We start from the raw sequence: 22,787 nt of genomic DNA, 5'->3' as shown, positions 1-22,787 counted from the left end.
GTGGCTTTCCGCAAGCTACAGCTACCCCGCTGAGAAAATATTGGTGCTCGACTTCTCCCCGCCAACTATATACTGTCGTCAAGACTGCGCAGACCTCCAGGCAGTTCTCCAGCACACGCTTCACCATGGCTGGACAGAAGATTGACGGCACCGCCATTGCCAAGAGCATCCGCGAGAGACTCGGCCAGAAGATCAAAGAGAAGCAGGAGAAGAACCCGCGATACCGCCCGAGCCTGAAGATTGTCCAGGGTGAGTCGCATGGCATTGCGGTAGATGTAGACTGCTGACACGCGACAGTGGGCGACAGGTCCGACTCCAGCACCTATGTGCGCATGAAGCTCAAGGCCGCCGAGGAGGCCAACATCGACTGCGAGCTCGTCCATCTCCCCGAAGACCTCACCGAAGGCGAGCTGCTGTACAAGATCTACGAGTACAACAACGACCCCGCCGTACACGGCATCCTCGTCCAGCTGCCCCTCCCCAAGCACATCTCCGAGCACACCATCACATCCGCCGTCGCCGACGAGAAGGACGTCGATGGCTTCGGCATCCAGAGCATTGGTGAGCTGGCCAAGCGCGGCGGCAAGCCTCTCTTCACCCCATGCACGCCCAAGGGTGTCATGGTTCTGCTCGAGGAGGCCGGCATCGACATCTCTGGCAAGAACGCCGTCGTACTGGGACGCAGCGACATCGTGGGAAGCCCCGTCAGCTACCTGCTGAAGAACGCTGACGCGACCGTCACCGTCTGCCATTCACGTACAGCCGATCTACCAGAAGTTGTTCGCCGCGCAGACATCGTCATTGCTGCTATTGGCAAGGCGCAGTTTGTCAAGGGAGACTGGCTCAAGCCCGGTGCCGTCGTCATTGACGTTGGCACCAACTTCATCCCAGACGACACCAAGAAGAGCGGGCAGAGGCTGGTAGGAGACGTCGACTACGAATCAGCCGTCGAGGTAGCATCGCACATCACCCCAGTACCTGGCGGTGTAGGGCCCATGACTATTGCCATGTTGCTGCAGAACCTCGTCGACTCGGCCGATGCGACTTTCGACAGGCAGAAGAAGCGCAAGATCTCGCCTCTTCCCATCCGCATCGAAGACCCCATACCCGCTGATCACACCATCTCGCGGAAGCAGCACCCGAAGCAGATCACAACCGTAGCGAAGGAGGTTGGCATTCTGCAACACGAGCTCGAGCCATACGGCGCAACAAAAGCCAAGGTTGATCTGTCTCTGCTCAAGCGTCTGGAACACCGCCGCAATGGAAGGTACGTTCTCATTGCCGGTATCACACCCACGCCGCTCGGCGAGGGTAAGTCAACCACCACAATTGGTGTCGCGCAAGCATTGGGCGCGCATCTCGGCAGAATATGCTTCGCCAACGTGCGCCAACCCAGCATGGGACCGACGTTCGGTATCAAGGGTGGAGCCGCTGGTGGAGGCTACAGCCAGGTCATCCCCATGGACCAGTTCAACCTCCATCTTACCGGTGACATCCACGCCATCACCGCCGCGAACAACTTGCTTGCCGCTGCTATCGAGACGCGCATGTTCCACGAGAACACCCAAAAGGATGCTGCTCTGTACAAGCGCTTAGTACCAGCCAAGAAGGGCAAGCGTGAGTTCGTTCCGGTCATGTTCCGTCGTCTCAAGAAGCTCGGTATCGACAAGACAAACCCAGATGATCTGACCGAGGAGGAGATCTCCAAGTTTGCCAGGCTTGACATCGACCCAGAGACCATCACCTGGCGACGTGTGCTAGATGTCAACGATAGGCATCTGCGTAAGATCACTGTTGGTCAGGCACCAACGGAGAAGGGCCAGACTCGCGAGACTGGCTTTGACATCTCAGTCGCCAGTGAGTGTATGGCTATCCTTGCGCTCAGCAAGGACCTGTCCGATCTCCGTGAGCGTCTTGGCAGCATGGTCGTCGCCAGCTCCCGTGCTGGCGACCCCGTCACCTGCGACGACATCGGTGCTGGTGGTGCCCTGACTGCTCTGCTTACCGATGCCATCAAGCCCAATATGATGCAAACCCTTGAGGGCACTCCCGTCTTCGTCCACGCTGGTCCCTTCGCAAACATCAGTATTGGTGCTTCTTCCGTCATCGCGGACAGACTTGCCCTTAAGCTGGCCGGTACTGAGCCTGATGAGGACCACGACGCCCAGACCGGATTCGTTGTGACCGAGGCTGGCTTCGACTTCACCATGGGTGGCGAGCGCTTCTTCAACATCAAGTGCCGCTCTTCCGGTCTTGTGCCCGACACTGTCGTCATTGTCGCAACCGTCCGTGCTCTCAAGAACCACGGCGGTGGCCCCGACATCAGCCCCGGCGCCCAACTGCCCGAAGTTTACCGCACTGAGAACGTAGATATTCTCCGTGCTGGTTGCGTCAACCTTAAGAAGCACATTGAGAACGCCAAGCAGTACGGTGTCCCCGTCGTTGTGGCCATCAACCGCTTCGCAACGGACACCCAAGCCGAAATCGACGTGATCCGTGAGGAGGCCATCGCCGCCGGTGCTGAGGACGCTATTCCAGCCAACCACTTTGCGGAGGGCGGAAAGGGTGCTGTAGACCTTGCAGAGGGTATCATCAAAGCCTCTGCCAAGCCTAAGCCCGACTACAAGCTCCTCTACGACGTCAACAGCGGTACAGTACAAGAGCGCATGGAGACCATCGCCAAGAAAATGTACGGTGCTTCCGCCGTCGAATTCTCCGAGCTCGCTCAGAAGAAGGTCGACACCTACGTCAAGCAGGGCTTCGGCAACCTGCCCATTTGCGTAGCTAAGACACAGTACTCTCTGTCTCACGACCCCAGCCTCAAGGGCGCCCCAACTGGCTTCACCGTCCCCATCAGGGATGTCCGCATGGCAGCTGGTGCTGGATATCTATATGCGCTCGCGGCGGATATCCAGACCATCCCTGGTCTGCCCACTGCTCCCGGATACCTCAACATCGATGTTGATGTTGAGACTGGCGAGATCAACGGCATGTTCTAGAACCTAATGATGGAGAAGGTGGACGAACCCGAATGAAGCGTTCAACAAGCTTCATTTGGAACAATCATGTATGATGAGATGACGTTTGGCGTTCTTTGGCGCACTAGGCATGTTCAACAGCATCTGGGTGGGCTTCTTATTCAACACATATTGGGATGGTATGCATAGCGTTTGGTATGGCGTCGAATCAACTTTGACGGTTTCTTCTTCCTCAGGATGAATTATTCACATCGAATAGAGAAGCATACTTTTACTTTCATGACCATCAGGACCCATGCTGTCGAGATAATTGATGCATATCGCACATGATATACCCCACTAACCTCGCTGATATTCGTAGATGCGCGCAAGCTATGCTGTGTAAGCGTGCTTGACTGCCACAGCACGATCCGTTCTCGCGCGCAGGTAGCAAGCAACTTGCCTTGCCACAGATTTAACAGAGCCACCACGTGCTCGACAACACGTCGTATTTTTTGTTTAGGTCTTTATTACGTAGATTTATTACACTAATCTTTATCTCTAGTCTAGCTTTTCTACATATTAAATAGTTACTTCTCTTGTGCGCATGATACCCCTTAGGTCCTTCTTGTTGTTAAGCTTATTGTCCTCCCTTCTAACTCGCTCAGTAACGCTGTAGAGAGCATTCTTCTTGCTTCGCCATAAAGGTAGGAACTTGTCAAGCACACTACCTCAGAGGCTGGTTCTAGTTGATAATCCCAAGTTCTCGTTGCCATTTAAGGTTTCATCCAAAGTGCCATTCGTCGTCAGAAAGATCTGTCGACGCTCGGAGGGTTTTGCTGCACTGCCAACCATCTGAGTCGCGTTTGATGTTTGAAGGGCTCGCGCTCTTCTTGAACCTTTGGCTTTAGGATGATTCGGACGCTGCGATGATATCTATAAGCATCTGATTGCTAAACGAACTCAAATCGGCTCTCTTCTTACAGACGTTAGTACTGTTGCTCGAGGCGTTCACCTATGATCTCCCAAATGTTCCTGCATGAAGTGCAACATCGGGCTAGGTTGCGCAAGATTCAGTGTGACATGACTTGTTAACAATCTTGGAAAGTCTGATGACACGGATCTTTCGTGTGTGATGAGCCTCACCGATGGTGTAACTTTGGTATTTGATCGATTCCGAACCGGCGAAGCTTTCCGCCACGTTCGTAGCCATCAAGTCCGAAGTTAGTCATCGACTGTCAGTGATTGTGTTGTCAATTTGAACTGTGTCATTGCTCTGATGTATTGTAGAAGACATATGAGACAGTATGTACAAACAACAATCCCCAGTATATGGTACAATCGTTTTTGTAGTGGCTTCCAGGGTGGACACGACTCTCTGGTCAGTAGCCTAGGAAGTCCTTAGCCTGCGCGCACCCGATTCAAGGGCTCAAACCCTGGAATCGGCCCCCTCGTTGCTTATAACCACTTCTGTTGTGCATTTGATCTGCTTCGAACCAGGTGGGTTTCCTCCAACAATGTGGTCCTCACTTCCTGCGCGCTCCTCGCTGACAGCATAGATCTCGTTCTTCCCGCCCTGCGCCGATCCTGCAGTCGCCCTCCACATCTCATATGCCTCAGTATCAGCCCTTCTATCTGTTCGCGTACCGCTCAGCGTAGTCAAGATTGATCGGCGAGGTCTGGAAGGTGGTCCGCTTCCGATGGTCCTGGCTTTATCGCCGTCCTGGAATTGATTGTATTGGTTGCTGTTCGTCGAGTTGCTGATTTTTCGTAAAAGTGGCTTTAGCGTGGGTATCGAGGCGGCGATGATTCCAACATTGAGCTGAATACTGGACGTCATTAGCATTAGCTACATGCAAGAGTAGTTCATCGGGATATGTATGCTTACAAGCCCCAGAATCGTACATTGTTGTTGCTGTGCGTTGTGTTAATCAAACAGCCAGTCAAACTAGGAGTATTGGGGTATCACGCACAAACGTGAATCCTTGTCTTTGACGATGGTGAGTTGATATATCGTTCAAACAACACCCATGACCACCGCGCTAATAGAAAGTGAGCAATGGAACACGGGTACTGAGTATATGATAGACTCACATGTAGCCTAAGCTGAGTACAGCTATCAAACTGGTTTTCATCCGTGAAGACATCTGGAGATTCCATACGATAGGTATGGGCAATGTGGCGAAGCAAACATCAGTGAAGATGTTGAACGCTGCCAGTATGTTAGCCAATACATCTCCAACCGTTGCAATCGTAGCCTTACCTGAGTTGGCTATGCTAAAGTGCATGACATACTTCAAAGGGTAGTAAGTGTGTGCGTATCTAGGATACCAGAAGCCAGAGAAATGCTTGCAGCGTAAGAGAAAGGTGAACCAGGCGAGAACGGTATAAAAGATAACAAAGCCCAACAGCGAGTTGTCAGAGCTAAACTCCATGCTAGCGCCGTACAGTAGTAATGAGACTCACCAATCAATGCCCACAGTGTGCGTGAGTACCATCTGTGATTGCTCAACAGGAGTAAGAAGAAAACGATCGAGATTTTCAGCAATCCGGGCGCGCCCAAGGCAGAAATGATGCTTTGCCAAAAGGCAATCTGGTCCCATGTTCGTCTATCATCCTGCGAAAGGGTTGCGGTGTGTCGACCAAGACCGTAGGGCCCTTGCAGGAAGAAGCAGATCCACCCGGCCAAAGCCCCAAGCTATTGGAGTGAGCATTACAGATCAGTGATTGCGAGCAGAGGACAAGTACTCACAGCAGCCAGGGAGATCACAAAATCATCTCGTCCGGGCGTTTTGAGCAGGCCTATGCGTGCATAAATACGAAGACCGATGCTGATCAGGGCGAGGATGTGGAATACGCCAGTAAGGGCAAGGAAACGAGTAAGGTTGCTTTGTGCCGCCCATTGAGGATCTCAATCCGCCTGCGATGATGGTGCAGTCATGACTGCATACAAAGACAATGAGAGGCTGTCAAAACATCCGACTGGAGTACGACTAGATGCAGCCTAGAGGGCAAAGCCCTGTTTAAAGCCGTTCAGGCAGGTATGCAACTTGACCACCAACCGCAAGCACAATCAAACTCTAGGTCTTCCCGCGTCGCCGCTCGTAGCGAGGCACATCCAAGGCTGGCGTCTATAGGATGAAACGGCTTTCTTTGGAACATTCAGGGTGACTACGCCGCAGCTTCGCATGAATTGGCCATATGATACACAGGACACTGGTTCCAGCTTCCTGAACCATGAATTCGGGGAGCAGATGCTGTGTATTTGCACCAATTTGCCTTCAGGATTTCGGGGCATAACCCCTTCACGCAGTTGGTTTCTGAATGAGAGCCCAGCAGTATGGGTCAGAACACGAGTGCACTTCCGGTAGGGGAATATCGGCCACCTCCTACGCGAGCTTCAGTTTACAACCTTACAACGTCACAATAACAACGTTTTAAAGAAGAGAAATTTATAGAGAAGAACTCTACACTATTTAAGATATACAGCAGGGCTTCTTTCCAAAAAGATTCTAGGCTTCTTGTTGTAGTTTGCAGCGTTGATAGACGATTTTGTAGGCCCGTGCGTGTCTGAATATTCCCTTCTGGGGACTGAGTGTTCCTCGGGCGATGGCCAACTTGCATTCGCCACCTCACATGTGTTGTATGTACGTTTTGCGAACGGACAACCATGTCGCACTGGTGATGTGATTGGTGGAGGCATACGCGCAGTAGCATCATCCCAGTTGAAGTATCCTCGGAACCGGCAAGAGGCAGGTTGAATCTCCTACACTCTAGCGACGCCGCGATCCTTCACATCCCGTAGGTGGCACCATATCCGAGAAGACATCATTAGAGGTCCTGGTACGATAGTAGAGCTGTTGACATGTAAAAGGCTCCCATGTTTCCGTAGAAGGAACTACCTATGGAAGACACGAGTCGACCTCGTCGGCAGTTCTACCGAAGAAGATGTATGTCATGGTTCCGCATGTCGACTTTCGCGCTCCCTAACAAAAATCCTCACATCGATATTTGAAGACACCGGAGGTGGCAGGGCGAAACAAATGGTATTCCAGAGTGAGGCTTCAGATCCTCGGGAGAATGGTAATGTCGCTAGTGTGCCGTCACACACGGGACGCGGCGTTCGAGGCGGTCGAGCCGCAACGCACAATCCAGCCGGCGCTCTAACGGCAGCGTAGCTATCTCGCCACCAGGGCACCTGCAGCATCTAGCCTTTGTGGGACGACCCAACATATCGCCGCGATCCTTTTCGATAGAGCGACCCGCTCGCATAGGATTCGGGAATTTCGGAATCTCAGCGTCAACACATGGAAAGATCATCCCCCAAGCCCTTCATCTCGTATGCATACAACAATCACAGACCTGCGTCGGTACATCAGATCGTCCAACTACGTGTACCACGTGTGAGCAATCGATGTCGTGCTCGCAGCTCATAAATCCCACGAGTATATTACCCGTGCGTCGATCCTGCGAGTATTCGCTTAGCAACGGTTGGTCTCTCTTGTCCAGCAATGTCCTTCGCATTAAGAATCACTTCCCCCTAGGGCGAGCAGAGAGAATCCGAGAGGATCACCAGATGGAATCTACACCTCGAACAGGCTTACATGATCAAGACCGATCCAGCGAGCTCACAGGTACATGCCACTTCGAGGACCAAGGCACGGTGTCTTGCAGACTGCATCTGCAAACCCTTCGTACCTCGCAGATCACACCCGGCTCATGCCACTCGGGAATACCACAATTGGCCTTTGCGCCGGACAGCACACCGGGTTCAAGCTAAGGCTGCCCAAATCCTCAGCAACATCTAGATTGTTGCCTGTCAGCGATCATGACTAGCAGTCCTCACCTCATCCGCAGGCTCGGGTCGAAAAAGCCTGTGGTCGCCTCTTCGGCTGTAATTGTCCGACCCCAGTCTCTGCATGCGTCTGTAGAGCTTTGAGGCGCTTCTCGGTGGCACGGTGTTGGCAGTCGGGCATATTAAAAGGCTTATCCCCCACCATACATGAACTTTCTCATCGCTCAGCCAAGCAACCGAAGTCGTTTTCAGTTATCCTTCCCGTTCACTTCACGTCTCACACAAGATGCGTCTATCCAGCCTTTCAACTGCCCTTCTGGCATTCGCCAGTGCTGCCCAATCTCTAGCAGTGGAAAGGAGAGACTTGCTTTCGGATCTTCAGAACCAGGCTCTCGAAAACCTCAAGGCTGCGGAGAAGAACGGCACTCTCGAGAAAAGAGGTAACTGCTCTATTTTCAATGCGTCTGTTCGCAAGGATTGGTAAGAGCCTCGAGCATCTCTGTGACTAACGAGACTAACACATGCGAAAGGGCTATCATGAGTGCGAAAGAGCGAAAAGCATATATCAGTGCTGTACAGTGCATGTTCGATGCTCCATCTCAATCCGATCCCGCCCTGGCGCCTGGTGCAAAGACCCGCTACGATGACTTTGTCGCACAACATATTAATCAAACGCTAACAATCCATGGAACTGGTAATTTCTTAAGTTGGCACAGGTACTTTGTATATGGTTACGAGACGGCGCTGCGAGAAGAGTGCGGATACAAAGGCTATCAGCCCTACTGGGACTGGTTTGCCCACACAGATGACCTGACTAAGCATCCTGTCTTTGACGGTTCAGCGACAAGCATGGGCGGCGATGGAGAATATGTAAAGCACAATGGAAGTGCAGGCGGCAAAGGCACGATTGCGCTGCCTTCTGGCGCAGGAGGCGGCTGCATAAAGGATGGTCCGTTCAAGAAGTAAGTTCAGGGTCTTGGCTCTATAGTACGCGACGTTTGTAACAGATTCAGCTTGCAAATTAACCTTGGTCCTATCTCTCCAGCAATGGCTGGCGAAGTTCCCGTCAAATCGCCACTCGAATGGAACCCACGTTGCGCGAAAAGAGATCTCACCTCCTACGCATCCTCCACATGGATGACCTTTGAGAACCTCTACAACGTCACCCTCGGCACAGCCTCCAAGAACGTTGGACGCTTCCAAGACGAGCTTCAGGGACGTTTCCCTGACGGCTTCCTCGGCATGCACGGCGCAGGCCACTTCGCAATTGGAGGCGATGGCGGTGATGTTTTCAGCAGCCCCAACGACCCTGCATTTTTCCTACACCATGCAATGGTCGACCGCGTTTGGTGGATTTGGCAGGCGCTGCACCTCGACCAGGCCAATTCCGTTGCTGGAACTATTACCATCTTCAACCAGCCACCTAGCCGTGATGCTAGACTTGACGACCCTATTCAGATGAACTACCTTAATCTGGAGCCTACAACTATCGAGGATATGATGAGCACGCTAGACGGAGAGCCGCTGTGCTACATTTATTTGTAGAGCATCACTATTGTGGTCGATGTCTAATGAATGATTTCACCAATTCCAAAGCACGCAAAATGCCCTGAGATTAGTAATGCTCGATGATCACGTCTTCAATATACTGCTACCAGGGGGCATAGGTTGTTTGGTACTACAAAGTTGGATTGAGAACACAGAATATATAGAAGGGGATGGAGGGTGGCGGACGGGCATATGAAGATTAGGATGCGTAGTTTTGAATGCATTGGCTATTTGCAGACACCTATGCATCAAAATAGCTCAGTCAGCACTGATACATCTCGAGCTTTTGCAAACTACTTGCTGAATTCCAAATTAAGAGAGGGAAAACCCGGAATGAAATCGTTGAGAACAGTAGCGACCTTGCGATTACAATCTATGTATAACAAACGGTGGGGGTATCTAACGAGTGTCCTTAGCGGCACAGAAAAGAATACGAATCTCCATCTTAAACAAACGCCACCGAAAAACCCCTTGATGAAAGAACACATCTAATCCCCAAGCCCGAACCTATTTCCGAATCCAAATCCAAACCCAGATTTTGAGCTCTACCCAACCCCACCCCCTTTCAAAGCTTCCCCTCCAACTCCTCCATCCACTCCTTTAGACCGATCCTCGACTCCCCATTCTTAACTAATACTCTGCCAAACCACCCCACAAGATCAAAACCCATATCCCTACTCAACCCCTGCACCCTCTTCAAATTCCGTACCCCCAAATCATCATGCCCTATAACCTGCAGCGGACACCCCGCCTTGATCATCTCCCTCTGCTGATACTTGTTCCCCTTGAACGCATCATACGGCGAGCCACCCAAGATAAGAAACAGCAACGTAATAGCCAAGGACCAGAGATCAGTTGTTGCGGAGGGAGGAGAAGTAGACGAGGAGCTGAGCAGTGAGGGGTCGAGGTAATCCCAGGTTCCGGCGCCGAGGGGCGAGGCGGAGGATTCGATGGTGGCGGAGGGGTGGGAGAGAATGGTTGAGGAGAAGTCTGTGTAAATGGGTTTGGGCGCGGCGGTTGATAGGGGAGAAGAAGAGGAGATGAGGATGTTGGAGGGTTTGATGTCGGCATGTGTGCACCCTTTGTCTTGCATCCATGCCAAGCTGTTGAGCAGTGCGAGAGCGATGCTAGGGAAGACTTCAGCTAGTCTCGCTGCTCGAGCCTCTTCGTCCAGCGTGTTGAGTGTCTTTTGGATCCAGCCTTCCAGCGTGTCGTCCATGGCTTGGAGAAGAACGGCCCCGTTGCGTGTGTCTAGGCCGTAGAAGGGGACGATGTGTTTTTCTGCGTCGGGGAAGCGGGAGAGGTAGGATAGGATTCTTGCTTCTGCGCTGAGTACCTTTTTGGCGCTGGTCATGGCTGGTACTTTTACGGCGTACATGGGTGGGGTGACGGGGAGTCGACTGAGGTCTACACCAGAGTCTATGCTTCGGACTGGGGTGAGTGGTGGAGTCATTTCAGGGCCACAGGGAGGCTGTGATGAGGTCTGTTCGGTTGGTTTGGGTGGGCAGGGTTTCGCGAGGAAGACATCGCTCCAGGCTCCTTCGCCGATTGTCTTCTTCCGCCCGCGGTCATCCGTCTTGAACTCATAGTCTGTTAGGTGATACGGGAAAGTGGTGAGTTCGGTGCTGCCAGGTTGCGGTGACTCGTCCAGTGATAGTCGAGGCCGGCTGAGGGACGATATGGAATCGCCACGTCGTAGACTCGATAATGAACTCAGGAAGTCGGACGATGTCGAGTTGGACTTGGAATGCGAGGCGCTACTGGGTGTAACAGGAGGAGTGACGGCACCACTATTGTGCATGCTTCGAGGATCATGCGCACCCATAGTAACAGATCGTTTCCTAGTTGGAGAGGTCGGTGGTGTAGAAAGCGTTCGTACGGCAAACGGTCTTGAGTATGTCTTGTCAGACACACCGATCGTATGACCTTGGCTTGATGCGCTGTCCGTCAGCAGGTGAAGTTGAGGTTGTTGCCTCTTCTGCGTGAGTGGTGTCGCTGATGATTCGACTGCGGCCGGATCTTCCCTTGAAGCAGGGAAAGTGAACCGTGAAAGTTGCGCCATGTTCGTTTTACAGTAGGAGGTACTTGACAATGTTCAAGTTTGACAAGTCACGCCGTACAGTTACAGTGTGCGAGTAGCGCGTTGAGAACTGCTGCCTGAAGCTTGAAGCAACAGTGTGTGAGGGAAAGGTCCAGGGAACTTGAAGAGACGATGCGAAACAGGAACAAATTCTCAAACAAGACAAGAAACGTTGCAAAGCAAAAAAGGCGAGTGGACGTCTCTTTTTGATCGGGGCGTGTCAAACCTGGGTCTGGAACCGAGAGATGGGAACCAACAAAGAAAGCGAGATAGTATAGTGATACAGGTAGAGGTACATGAGATAAGAGGACGGATCCACAAGCAGGCTATCGCGCAACCTACTAGAGAGCAAGAAGCATTGTCGATGATAGTCGCAATAAAACGATGGGCGGCGCGTGCGGAAGGCCCGCAGCCAAAGCGTTGTTGGCTGTGTGTCGATGAGTCGAAAAGCGATCGGGACCTGCAAACGGGTCTATAAGCAAAGAAACGCGCTGCGCCCCGGAGTATCCGGGGACGACGGGTGGCACTCGTAGAATCCCTACCCGTACCAACGCGATAGCAATCTTAGCCAGCGCTGTTGGACGCCGATGATTCGGTGGGGGGAAGAGACAAGGCGCATCCCCTGGAAACAAATCCATGATTCCAGAAGCGCACCCATTCACACGTCTTTCCTAGCCGGGTGGTCGCGCAGCTGGCTAAGGGCGGTAGCGCACTGATGGCGCGCTGTTCTTGGCCCGGATCCCCAATTACTGGCCTGCATTGGGTGAACGTGCGTGGTTTGATTGGGCTGCGCGACCTCACCCTTCCCGATCCAGGGTTTGCCTTTGTGTGCGACACGTTTGGCTGCGTGCCATGCCTCGCGCTCTCTGCTTGGATGGGACAAGCGAAACTTGACGTTTTTGCTCGGAGCTTTTCTGGAGACTTTCGGTGCTTCTTCTCTGTGACGTCGTTGTTAACACCGTGGCTGGTGGAGGTGGGCTGCGGCACTTGTCACACTTGTCATAGCTAAGTCATGAGATCGTGAAAGCTGTGGAGCTATCGTGAGTTATCGCTAGCTTGTCGCTGGCTCAAATCGATGGTGTGTCTTTTGACTGCCGTCCCGTCCGAGCCATGATGACAGCAAAACGTGGAGATGAGATGAGCTGAGCGGCTGAAGATCACATACATGCTGTCATCACAGAAAAGAATCATCCGGCATCGTGACCTTCGTTACACCTTCTCTTCGTCAGCCAACTGTGAAAACTGGGGCAACTCCGCCGACCCCCCCTGCTCTGCGCTTGCGGCATCAAGCATCGTGAACAAACTACCCCGGATGAAATGCCGGTAGCTCAATAAAGTGTTTTTTGTTGACGTAGCTGAGCTTCAAGCTTTCGAACCAAGACTAGGACAACGGGCGTAGGCTTATCGAGTGCACGTATAGTTCATAGATTGCGCTAGGTGAGCACACGGCTGTATGTGGGGGCTATCGAGCTGCTGTTCGACTGCCCATCGGGCGATTCTCAAGCCATCCGTTCACCAAAACGTGGGAGTCATCTGCAAATCCATCCTGTTGATATCGCGCACGCCAAATGAGGCATGTACAACGCTGATAAGCGAAATTTGACAGCCCAATCTACCAACCTCGAATAGCCGCCATGCACGAGAGTGGAGCCCGACCAAACCTCACGCTGCGAACCATCAGATCAGTATACTTAGGGGTTAGCCGTCCTATTCAAAAATTTCGTGGTTCAAATTTGCTTCTTATCAAGTCCACGGTAGGTGTGAAGGGAGAAGATAGATCAACTTGAATAATCGACGATTTCATTGCTCTGCTACTCTATCTCCTTCTCACCGAGCCACCGCCGATCGACTGACCGTCCTACGCTGGACCACGGTACTATGCTGCGAACGAAAACGCTGAAGGAAATTGGTAATAGTCTTTCGCTGCGCCCGTTGCTTGAACAAAGGAGATAAGGACACCCATACACAAGGAGAAAAGAGCAGCCGATGAAGTGCTAGAGGTAGAAAGACTACATATATACGAGATGGATATAGGTATTATCATCCTCCATGCTGATCAGTCAACGGTAAACTCAAAAGTACAACTCTCTGCCCAACCGGATACAGAGAGATCGAAGTAAAACGCCGGCTTCATGATGGGTAATCGTGTGATTGCGCCCTTTGCACTGATGCCATGTGAACCCATTTCGATTGATGATTACAGTATATTGGTATGGATACCCAAGATATGCACAAAACGCATAGATAGCTCAGAACCTGTTTTGTTGATTTTGATGTTGCTGTTGCTGAGCGACCGAGGAGCGATGATACGAATCGATGATTTGGCCCACCTGCTCCTCGTGCTCGCTCTGGCGTCAATGTTCGTATCCTGCGCCTCGTTGCCATGGGCTCGCGGTGTTGGCTTGTCGGTACTGTTGTTGACCTTGGCCGTTGCTACCAGGACGGTATGAGGGTGCTGGGCTACGGCGCTCGTAGAAGGACGGCGGTGCTGGTGAAACAGTTCCGTCATTACCTTGGCTTCGTGGTGGCACGGGAGCGTAGTGCTCGTTGAATCCACCCTCCTTGGCAGCCATTTGGCGCTGCTCTTCGGAAGAGTAGTCGTCATCGTCGTCAATGCGGCTTCGTGATCCCGTGTATGGGTGGGTACCCTTGCCCTCACCACGAGCAGTCGCACCGAGTGCGTCGAGCTCAGTAGTTAGCTGAGTTTGCGACTTAATGAAGGAGCCACGATCGTCGCGCATTGGTTGGTAGCGGGTATCGGGGTTCTTGGTAAACAGAGCGAATCCAGATGAGACAAGAAGCATGAGAAGTAGGATCAGGGCGAAGGCGGCATTAATGATGAAGAAGATGACACCCATGACACCAGTGACGATAGCCTATGAACGTTAGTTGAGGACAGTGGTAGGAGTGAGCATTACTTACGGGCTGGTTGAAGATCTCGGTGAACATCAACAGGAAGAAGGCGCTGAGGAAGTTGACAGCAGCAATGGCAATGTTGAAACCATTGGTCTTCTTGTCCATCCAGGGACGAAGGACACATACACCGACAAGCAGAGCGGCCTCGATGAGAACAATGGCGATGGCCTGAACCTTGAAGGCACCTTGCGAAAGACCGACAAACATGGCCTTGATGAGGAGGTATCCGAGCCATGGGATGATAAACCAGTAGGCGGCCGCCTTGAACTGAACGTAGAGGAAGCCCCATTTGTTGAGCGCGACAGGGTCCGAGTAGAGGATGTATGCAGGGTTCTTGTGCATGGCGATGGAGCGTTGAGCAATTCGGACCACCTTGGAAGAAGCCCATGCGAGGATACCAATCATGGTGAGCATAGAAAGGATAGCCAGAACGACCAGACCAGCAGAGTCACGCTTAGTCAACTCCCAGAAGCTCAGCATCATCATCTGCGGGAAGCCAATGAGGACGACACGGAAGAGGATACCCTTGAGCACAGTCTGCCAGCCGTTGCGGAAGTCGACGAACTTGTCGCTCTTCATCTTGCCGGCCTTGACTAGACCCTCGCAGATGTACTTGAAGGCCACTACGCCGATGACGGTGAAGAGAACAAAGATGACGAAGAAGGTGTATCCGGTGAAGAAGATGTTGGTCGTCTCAATCTTCGCCTTGAATCCAACACGCTCGATACCGTGGAGGACCAAGCGGTCTCCGCCAGCCTGTGCCTCGGTAGCGGCAGCGTTACTACGGGCCATGAGGCGACCGACAGCTCCAGTGGTGAAATCGAGCGCACGCCTCATTTTCCTCGTCTTCTGGACCTCGATGGAGATGTATGACAGCTGGGAGAGGTAGGTGGTTGGGCTTCCGCCAGTAGCACGCTGGTACCATGTTGCCATATCCTGGAGGAACTGAACGCGGATGATACCCATGGTCCACTGGAAGTTCTGGGTCCAGGCGGAGACGATAGGTGGGAGAGGGACAGCGCAGAGACCGATGAAGGCCTGCGCCTGGAAGTAACCGAATAGCGACATGGCGTTGGCGGCAACGTGCGCGGCGGTATTGGAGTGACCCAGTCCAGACGTTATAGCGGACGCCATGAGACCTAGACCCGCTATGACGGCCGTCACCCAAGCTACAGCCTTCTGGTCGACCGAATGTCCGTTTGACAGCTCTGCTTCTACACATGCAAGTTGTTGATGTGTCTCGGCAGACTTGATCTTGACTCGTACCACTGCGTCGAGATCGGGAATTGTGTATGCGATGCCTGTGTGGTGTTAGGGGGATTGGGCAGCAACTCTCGACATGCCTTACCTGGAATGATGCTCATGATGTCCTGGCTAATGTCGATGTTGGATTTGATAGTCAACGGTCCGGCGTTCATTGGGCACATGCCCTCGAGCTCCTTCTGACCGCAGGGGTCGAGCTTCTGGTTCATGGCGGAGTATCCGTAGACGAGCAGTTCGATGTCGGCCTCGATCTTGCCGGCAATGTTGGAGATACCCTCGATCTTGAAGCCCAAACTGCGGTTGCTGGGGGTGAATGCGACGTTGAAGAGGGTGGCGGAGAAGCTGGAGTTGGACATGCACGGGTTGAGTGACTTGGATTCGATGATGCGCTCGCCCGACACGACGGGCGCTGCGATGGCTGCGAGCCATAACAGCGACTTGGAGAGGGAGAACTTCATGGTGGGCGGTGGTGGTGTTGTGGTGTATTAGGTGCGCGGAGCGATGTACCTCAGGCGCGGGCGTACTCCTTACGAGTACTGCGGAGGGAGGTCGGCCAAACCAGCGGCGCGAGGAGTCCTTCAGTCACAGTGAACGAGTTTCGTTTGCGTCCTGGAGGCGTGAATAGAAGGGGTGGGTTGCGGGTGAAGGTGCGGGTGAGCGAGTGGCAGTCGAGAGCGACGAATGGGCGGTGATGTCGAAAGAGGTGGTTGCGCAGGACAACTGGGGAAGGGAAACCGGGAAGCAGCGAGGCGAAGAGGCCTGTCTGTCGGCGGCTGGGCGACGCTAGGGCTAGTACAAGGGGATATGTGTAAACGACCGGACGGGCGCGATCAGCACTTGCACGCAACCCAATAAAAACGAATCAACTCGCTATTGTCGTCACCTAACGCTGGTGTTTGGGGAGTGCCTGAGGAGAGCGAGAGATGGGGCGGATGGTAAGAGGATGCCAGCTCGAAGGAGCTGAGGTCTATGCACCGCGTGCCGGCTTCAGGGGAGCGAGACTGCGACGGTCGCGGCGAGTGGGCCAGACGAATACGCGCGGCACCTGCTCAGCGCCCAGCCTCAGAGGATCCAACGGCTGTCAAGTTTGCGATCTCAAGGAACAGTCGGAACATTTACTCATTGTGCTATGCTCTATTGCTCTGAGTTCGTCAACACTTGCTTCTCTCCAAGACGCCTTTGTCTTCGCAGGCCCCAGAACGCGCGCCTTCTTCTTTGACCAAGCTGGAACACTCGGATGAGGCAGGGGCGAGGGGGCAGGGGCACTTGCTTCGCCACACTCGCACGCAGGAACAATCTCGTCTGGCCAATCAACACGATGCTCTAGGCCTCTTCTCGCGCTGACTGAAAGTCTGCCAGCCAGGTCCGCCCAGCTCTTCGTATTTCCTCTAATTTTGTTGCCGTATACGGGCGAAACCAACATTTCACTCTTCCAGCCCATCCCCGCCAGCTGCACATTACCGCACCCTGAAGGATGTCAATATTATGCCATCCGGAATCCTGCGGCACACCAAGTCTGGACTGTCTGGCCAGCGACCCCATCCGTGCTCTCGGCACCAGCGGATGGCTGCACGCAAATAGAGCAGACCCAGCCTCTCCAGCCAATCATGCCAATCATGCCGCATCTGACTGTGGCGCACTTGGCCAGCGAGGTCGATGAGCCGTCGACTCGCTGCAAGCGGCGCCATCTTCACCACATCGAGATGGACAAGACTACACTTCAGCATAGTCTGCCTGCTGTTTCTGGGCGTTGGACACTACGGCATCTCCATCCGCAGCTTGCGTAATGTCCTCACGTGGCATCAGTGTAAACATCATTGTTTCCACCTCACCACATCGGCCCTCCGTGGACTGAAAGTGTTTACCCAGCCACCACTCACCACTGTACCACCGGACGATCATCATTCAAGCGATGCGACAGACGTCATGAGCCCAACTGCGCAACGCGTGTCTGCGAACGATCAACGAACGTCTCACCCACATCTGAAACACGCGATCTGCCCATCTAGCTCAGAGATTTCCGGCCCGCTCACATCTATCGATACAGTTTGCGCAGCCTCATCTTCTAACCTTTCGCACTGGATTGACCCTGAAGATCGTCATCTTCCCTATGCGCGCCTAGGGGTGGAGCTGCCCCACCAACAAGTGGGCGCGAACGCGTAACCGCACGTTTGACCAACATCAACAACGATCTTGCTGACGTTCTTTGTGATCTCTTGTTTGACGAAAACTCTCATCAACATGGCGGATGCTCGTAGAAGATGCTCAAATTCTCAAGCTTAATCCACCAGGAGACACGAAGATGCCTGACGCGACTAGCAACGGGCTGCACCAAAGGTCTGTGAATTTCCTTCTCATCTCTCTTTCAATTTGTGTGTCGAAGTCTGCAACTCCTCTCGAGATCCGACCCCAACCGATGAGCGTCTTTGAGAATACCCATTTCTCAAATCTGGTGTTTCCACTAGCCAAACAACACCTGACTAAGAAGCTTGTATTCCGCCCCGCATGCGGCACGGCTTTGGGAAAGCTGGTGCCTAGCACAGCCGCCTTTTCTATACAAACATTGGTGGTTGTAACTTTGCATGTTTTGTGGGTGCTAGTATATTCCTTCACTACACTGCCCATTCAGGAGTCTTTAGCCCAATATGTCTGCAAACCCTCCATTCCCTATCTTTAATCCAGGTATTCCAGTCGAAGGCCCGACATTTCACCCCTTCTCACGATTTCCAAAAGAACTCCGACTATTGATATGGCGACACGCCATCCGGCGTCAACGCATCATCAAAGTCGACCTATCCACTCCCTGGCTCGCAGATCCCACTACTTTCAAGGAACGTGTAGGGGATGCGTTTCGTGGCAACTCCAAAGGACTTGCAGAGATTGGAAGCAAGTACCTCGTTACACTTCACGGGCACCATATCCTAAGCAAATATTTTGGTGTCTGCCAAGATTCTCGACGGGAAGCTTCTCTCTTTTACCGCGTACGCATCCCTTGCCGATTTGTACGATGGCCAGAAAAGGTCCCGCTCGATACGATGACCGTATTAATCAACGCGATGAGCAGAGAAGCAGGCAATGGTAACCCAGCATGCACATCGGAATGGCCGTCATTGAAGGATTTCATCGTCCCAAACACCCTTTACTTCAACCCCGAATGGGACTTCCTCGCTCTCTCGGCCTGGCCATGTTCGTACTCAGGGCCTCTCGTCGGCCAGTTCCTGCATGACCTGAAAACCCAATACGATCCACGGGGCATCGGACTGCTCAACCTGGTGCTGAAGCGAACTAGCTGGGGCATACGGGAGCTCGATCCCGTACATCTTCCCCCTCACGTCACCAAGAGCGTCAAACAAACACTCCGCCAGCTGCACGAAGTGTTCATCGCAGAAACACCAAGGATTGGACGCATCAACTTGGAAGTCTTTGGGGGCTGTATTTCTTTCGAGATGTGGTTTAACCGTTCGTTTCCCATCGCCACTCAAGTCCCAGCATTTGAGCGTCTCACCAGAGACCCACGGCCCATATCGCAGGACCTAAAGTATCAGTACATAGGCGCTCATACATTCAACGATCCTAACCATTCCTATCACCGATACACAACTCTACTTTCACAATTCTCCATTTTACCTTCGGAAACCACAACGCAAATGCAACTTATGTTAGCAAACGATATGCTTCACGAAGACATTTACGACCGAGACGATGCGCAAGCTGCATTGAAGAAAGACTATGAACGCTGGTGGGCCGATCCTTCGAAATGGCCCAAACGAGCTGAAAAGGCGAAATTCGAGGCGCAGGACTATGTCATGGATTTGCTACCCGCTTTTGGGTTTTGGTTGTTCCCGTTGGAGGCAATGAAGATGACGGCGAACGAGAGTGATAAACTCGATAAATTTGTGGTGGATTTGAGTATGTTCACACCGGAGCTTGGGGTATCCGTTATGCACGGCTCTTAGGTCGGGAAGACGCAGGCGCAGGAGTTCGTTTGCTCCTCGGTCCGCGGCGGTGTGTAGACGTTTGAAGGTATGCAAGCTCCCGCCCTTCACTTCCTATTTCCCTTCCTGGCGAGCAAACGGATGAGCGCACGTGCATCAAGATTCCGACCGTCAAGAACAGTCGCACTCTCGATATATGATCCTCTTATATACTATCAAGTACCCAAGTCCATGATGCCGCACGCCATCACTGCCTTGGAGCAGAACACCAATGGCCCTGACAATCACGACCAAGCCGAACTTCAACTACTGCTAAAGAACAAGCTTCACGGCGTACCGGCTGACCACCTCCCCGCAGTCACCGTCGCGGACATCCTCTACCAAACTCCACGAGCGCTAAGTATCGCCAACATACCATCAGATATCCAACTCCTGTTCTTCCTCCACAACCGCGCCGTCATCGACCGCAACGCCGGAAAGCCCATCAAGGATGAAGGAAAGCAGAGTATAGAGCTAACGCGAGCGATTTGGTTCTACCGACTCGACGAAGCGCACCAATTCCAACGCTTCCACGACATCATGAGGTGGAACACCGCGATCTTCGTTGCACTGTTAGCTCAACAGTCGCATCCTAGCGATCAGCGTCAATCTCCACACGGCGAAGCAGGAGCAGTCGATTGCCGTCGCGGAACCATAGACTCCTATCGCCCCGGACGAGTGACCACACCCACACACGCAGCCATCCCGTCTGCCGCCATCCGTTTCATAAAGCAGTACCTCGCCGCCGTCATCGAACACCACAACACACCCACTTTCAGCTTCGCGGCGCGAGAATCATTCATCTTGACCTGGAAGACAGGACCGTGGGAGTTATTCACCGTGTTTGGTGGTGCGCAGAAGAAGTTGCTGAAGAATGCTATGAAGAAGCTTAGTAAAGAGTGGGAGGCTGAGTTGCGTGTTGCGGAGACACAGCTAGGTAGGGAGCGGTACGAGAGGAAGGTTGGCAAGTTTGTTGGCGGGGTGGTGCCTGGAAAGAGAAAGATGGGTGTGCGTGCTGTAGAAGCGTTGGACGAAGAGAAGAGTGGAGGTGGAAATGTTAAGAGGGAAGATGTGGTGTTGACAGACCGGGAAGAAGGCAAAGAGGAGGGTGGTAATGGACTGCTGCAGGCGCTTCTGTCTCCGTACATTCCACAGACTAAAGAGATTAGGGGACAGGATGGGAATGGGGTCAAGAGTGGTGTGGTTGAGGTCGAAGGTACACCGGTTACGGATGTGAGATCTGCTATTGCGGCTTTGCAGAAGATGGAGCCGAGGAACATTCTACCGGTGCTTATCCGCTTGTTTCCAGGATAGGTGGACGCCTTGAGTTAGGGTATTAGGTATCTACGATCGAAGCTTCATGAGTCTAGACAGAAGGCTGTAGAGATCTTGCTGTCTCATAAGGCACGCTTCTAAGCAAAGATACATGTAAAGAATCAGAGCAAGTCACAATGCTCCGAAACCTTTACGATCAATTAATCTCGGGCAATACAGTCAATACGTATCAGAGACAAATACAATATACGTTCAAACATATGAGATTCGTAAGTCTATCATCGGTATCTGGTCATAAACACTCATTACCCTTTACATTACCATCTTCTATCCAAAGCCATCCATCTACTGGGGCTTAAGCACACCACGGTACCTCATCTTTCCATCCCTGAGGGTGGCCATCGCCTCCTCAATACCACTCTCGGTAAGCGGGAACTCCATGGTAATAGGCTTAATGCCATGCAGCGCGGAGAAAGCCAACATGCTGCGGTGAACAGCGCGGGCAGCAACAACGGAGCCCTGAACAGTGATACCCTTGGCAATAAGAGCCATGTGGTTAATCGCAAAGTCGTCGTCGGAAACGGTCATGGGGAAGATGATAGCGTTGTTGTTGAGGACAGGGAGCATGAGCTTCCAGTCGGGCATAACAGATGTGGTGACAAGGAGAGCGTCAACAGGGCGGCTGACGCTAATCTCGGACTTGCCCTTCATGGCGATGAACTCCTTTGCGCCGAGCTTCATGGCCTCGTCCTTCTTGCTCTCGGATCCGGAGAAGACGACGACGTCGCAGCCCATCTTGGCCGCGTACTGGATGGCCAAGTGGCCGAGACCACCGACACCCATGACACCAACGCGGTCGGTGGGCTTGACGTTGTAGGTGTGCAGGGCGTTGAAGACGGTGGCTCCACCGCACATCAGGGGTGCGGCTTCGGCGTCGGTGAGCTCATCGGGGACCTTGAAGACGAAGGCCTCGCGCTGGACGGAGTGGGAAGCAAAGCTGCCCTGGTCAAGGTTGGCCATGCCGTACATTTGGCGCTCGTTGCAGTAGGTCTCTTGGCCTGTGAGGCACTTGTCGCAGCGGCCGCAGGAGTTGTGCTCGTATCCCCATCCGACGCGGTCGCCCTTCTTCAGGTCCTGCACGTTGGGTCCAAGCTCTTCTACGACACCGACACCCTCGTGGCCGAGTGCCATGTCGGCGCCCTTGTAGTGCTCATCGGTTCCGCAGAGGCCGGAGGCGGTTACTTTGATGAGGACTTGGTCATTCTCAAGGTCGGGCTTGGTGGTTTGCGACTTGACAATCTTGCTCTCCTTGGAGCCCTTGTAGACGGTGAAAGAAGGCATCTTGGTGGTGTTGTGTTGTTATGTAGTATACGTTGATAAGGTTGTAATGGAAAAACTTTTGTGTGTCTTGTTGCAAAAGAGATGAAAGTTGATGTGAAGTTGATGGATATGTTCACAAAGACCTCCGCGACCTACTGTTATATATGATTAGAGCCAACCTGCAGCTCATTCTTACATATGCCATGAACGCAGCATGAGCTACGTTCGAAAACTTCTCCCCCATGACGTCGCCTATTGATAATGCACAGGGACTTTGGGTCCAGGGTCTGGATATCGCCGTTCCTTACACATTGGGTGCGTCGACCGCCACTAGAAAACGTGGTTTTGTGGGTCGCATCTCCAACATGACAATTTCGAGATCTGCCGATTTTGGTATAGTCGTATACTCATGCTGCATCTTCGCGGTGTTGTCAGCTTGTAATGCAGCTGATGAATATAGCCCATATCGTCACGATTACGTGTTGGTCAGCAGAGCATGCAGCCTACCTGCAAGTTGTAAAAAAACAATCTGCTGCGAAATTCAAAGGACGCCTCGGGCAGCATCGGCAATCATCCTGCCGCATTTGCAGGAGTGTCGAAATGCCCGCAATAGTGCGACGTGCGTCTGGAACGTGTCGGAATGATATGGATTTCCATGT

At 52.8% G+C, this 22,787-nt stretch overlaps 10 protein-coding genes across 10 annotated transcripts; 6 read left to right on the top strand and 4 right to left on the bottom strand.

The window, feature by feature from the left end:
• Positions 1-125: 125 nt before the first annotated feature.
• On the top strand, positions 126-2,999 carry BKA58DRAFT_315300 (formate--tetrahydrofolate ligase-domain-containing protein; the record flags this gene model as incomplete). Its single annotated transcript, XM_046167518.1, has 2 exons — positions 126-249; positions 298-2,999. 2 exons carry the CDS (start codon positions 126-128, stop codon positions 2,997-2,999), a joined length of 2,826 nt encoding a protein of 941 aa, XP_046025323.1.
• Positions 3,000-4,386: 1,387 nt separating this feature from the next.
• On the bottom strand, positions 4,387-5,392 carry BKA58DRAFT_440014 (uncharacterized protein; the record flags this gene model as incomplete). The annotated part of the gene is made up of 4 exons (XM_046173720.1): positions 4,387-4,786; positions 4,846-4,872; positions 5,052-5,169; positions 5,221-5,392. 4 exons carry the CDS (start codon positions 5,390-5,392, stop codon positions 4,387-4,389), a joined length of 717 nt encoding a protein of 238 aa, XP_046025322.1.
• Positions 5,393-6,839: 1,447 nt separating this feature from the next.
• Positions 6,840-7,934, top strand: BKA58DRAFT_177175 (uncharacterized protein). The gene is made up of 2 exons (XM_046165309.1): positions 6,840-7,040; positions 7,136-7,934. The coding sequence occupies exons 1-2, from the start codon at positions 7,001-7,003 to the stop codon at positions 7,735-7,737; spliced, it is 642 nt and encodes a 213-aa protein (XP_046025321.1). The 5' UTR covers positions 6,840-7,000; the 3' UTR covers positions 7,738-7,934.
• On the top strand, positions 7,889-9,395 carry BKA58DRAFT_177194 (uncharacterized protein). The gene is made up of 3 exons (XM_046165310.1): positions 7,889-8,232; positions 8,283-8,714; positions 8,766-9,395. The coding sequence occupies exons 1-3, from the start codon at positions 8,039-8,041 to the stop codon at positions 9,295-9,297; spliced, it is 1,158 nt and encodes a 385-aa protein (XP_046025320.1). The 5' UTR covers positions 7,889-8,038; the 3' UTR covers positions 9,298-9,395.
• A 470-nt stretch (positions 9,396-9,865) lies between these two features.
• On the bottom strand, positions 9,866-11,125 carry BKA58DRAFT_411608 (kinase domain-containing protein; the record flags this gene model as incomplete). Its single annotated transcript, XM_046172300.1, has 1 exon — positions 9,866-11,125. The coding sequence occupies one exon, from the start codon at positions 11,123-11,125 to the stop codon at positions 9,866-9,868; it is 1,260 nt and encodes a 419-aa protein (XP_046025319.1).
• Positions 11,126-13,579: 2,454 nt separating this feature from the next.
• BKA58DRAFT_177163 (uncharacterized protein) lies at positions 13,580-16,249 on the bottom strand. The gene is made up of 3 exons (XM_046165308.1): positions 15,645-16,249; positions 14,303-15,597; positions 13,580-14,256 (listed from the first exon to the last, which is right to left on the bottom strand). Exons 1-3 carry the CDS (start codon positions 16,015-16,017, stop codon positions 13,735-13,737), a joined length of 2,190 nt encoding a protein of 729 aa, XP_046025318.1. The 5' UTR covers positions 16,018-16,249; the 3' UTR covers positions 13,580-13,734.
• A 708-nt stretch (positions 16,250-16,957) lies between these two features.
• On the top strand, positions 16,958-17,963 carry BKA58DRAFT_176987 (uncharacterized protein). The gene has a single exon (XM_046165302.1). It carries the CDS (start codon positions 17,216-17,218, stop codon positions 17,720-17,722), a length of 507 nt encoding a protein of 168 aa, XP_046025317.1. The 5' UTR covers positions 16,958-17,215; the 3' UTR covers positions 17,723-17,963.
• BKA58DRAFT_177151 (uncharacterized protein) lies at positions 17,889-19,929 on the top strand. Its single transcript, XM_046165307.1, has 3 exons — positions 17,889-17,896; positions 18,048-19,582; positions 19,853-19,929. Exon 2 carries the CDS (start codon positions 18,205-18,207, stop codon positions 19,513-19,515), a length of 1,311 nt encoding a protein of 436 aa, XP_046025316.1. The 5' UTR covers positions 17,889-17,896; positions 18,048-18,204; the 3' UTR covers positions 19,516-19,582; positions 19,853-19,929.
• Positions 19,729-20,847, top strand: BKA58DRAFT_316436 (uncharacterized protein; the record flags this gene model as incomplete). The annotated part of the gene is made up of 3 exons (XM_046167578.1): positions 19,729-20,137; positions 20,192-20,604; positions 20,641-20,847. The coding sequence occupies 3 exons, from the start codon at positions 19,729-19,731 to the stop codon at positions 20,845-20,847; spliced, it is 1,029 nt and encodes a 342-aa protein (XP_046025315.1).
• A 224-nt stretch (positions 20,848-21,071) lies between these two features.
• BKA58DRAFT_177112 (chaperonin 10-like protein) lies at positions 21,072-22,354 on the bottom strand. The gene has a single exon (XM_046165304.1). The coding sequence runs from the start codon at positions 22,147-22,149 to the stop codon at positions 21,154-21,156; it is 996 nt and encodes a 331-aa protein (XP_046025314.1). The 5' UTR covers positions 22,150-22,354; the 3' UTR covers positions 21,072-21,153.
• Between the last annotated feature and the right edge of the window lie 433 nt (positions 22,355-22,787).

Source organism: Alternaria rosae (genome assembly GCF_020736505.1).
Source record: "Alternaria rosae strain MPI-PUGE-AT-0040 chromosome Unknown BKA58scaffold_5, whole genome shotgun sequence".
NCBI classification, from domain to species: domain Eukaryota; kingdom Fungi; phylum Ascomycota; class Dothideomycetes; order Pleosporales; family Pleosporaceae; genus Alternaria; species Alternaria rosae.
Note: the sequence above shows the minus strand (reverse complement) of the source record. Positions and strands in the feature narration are given on the sequence as shown.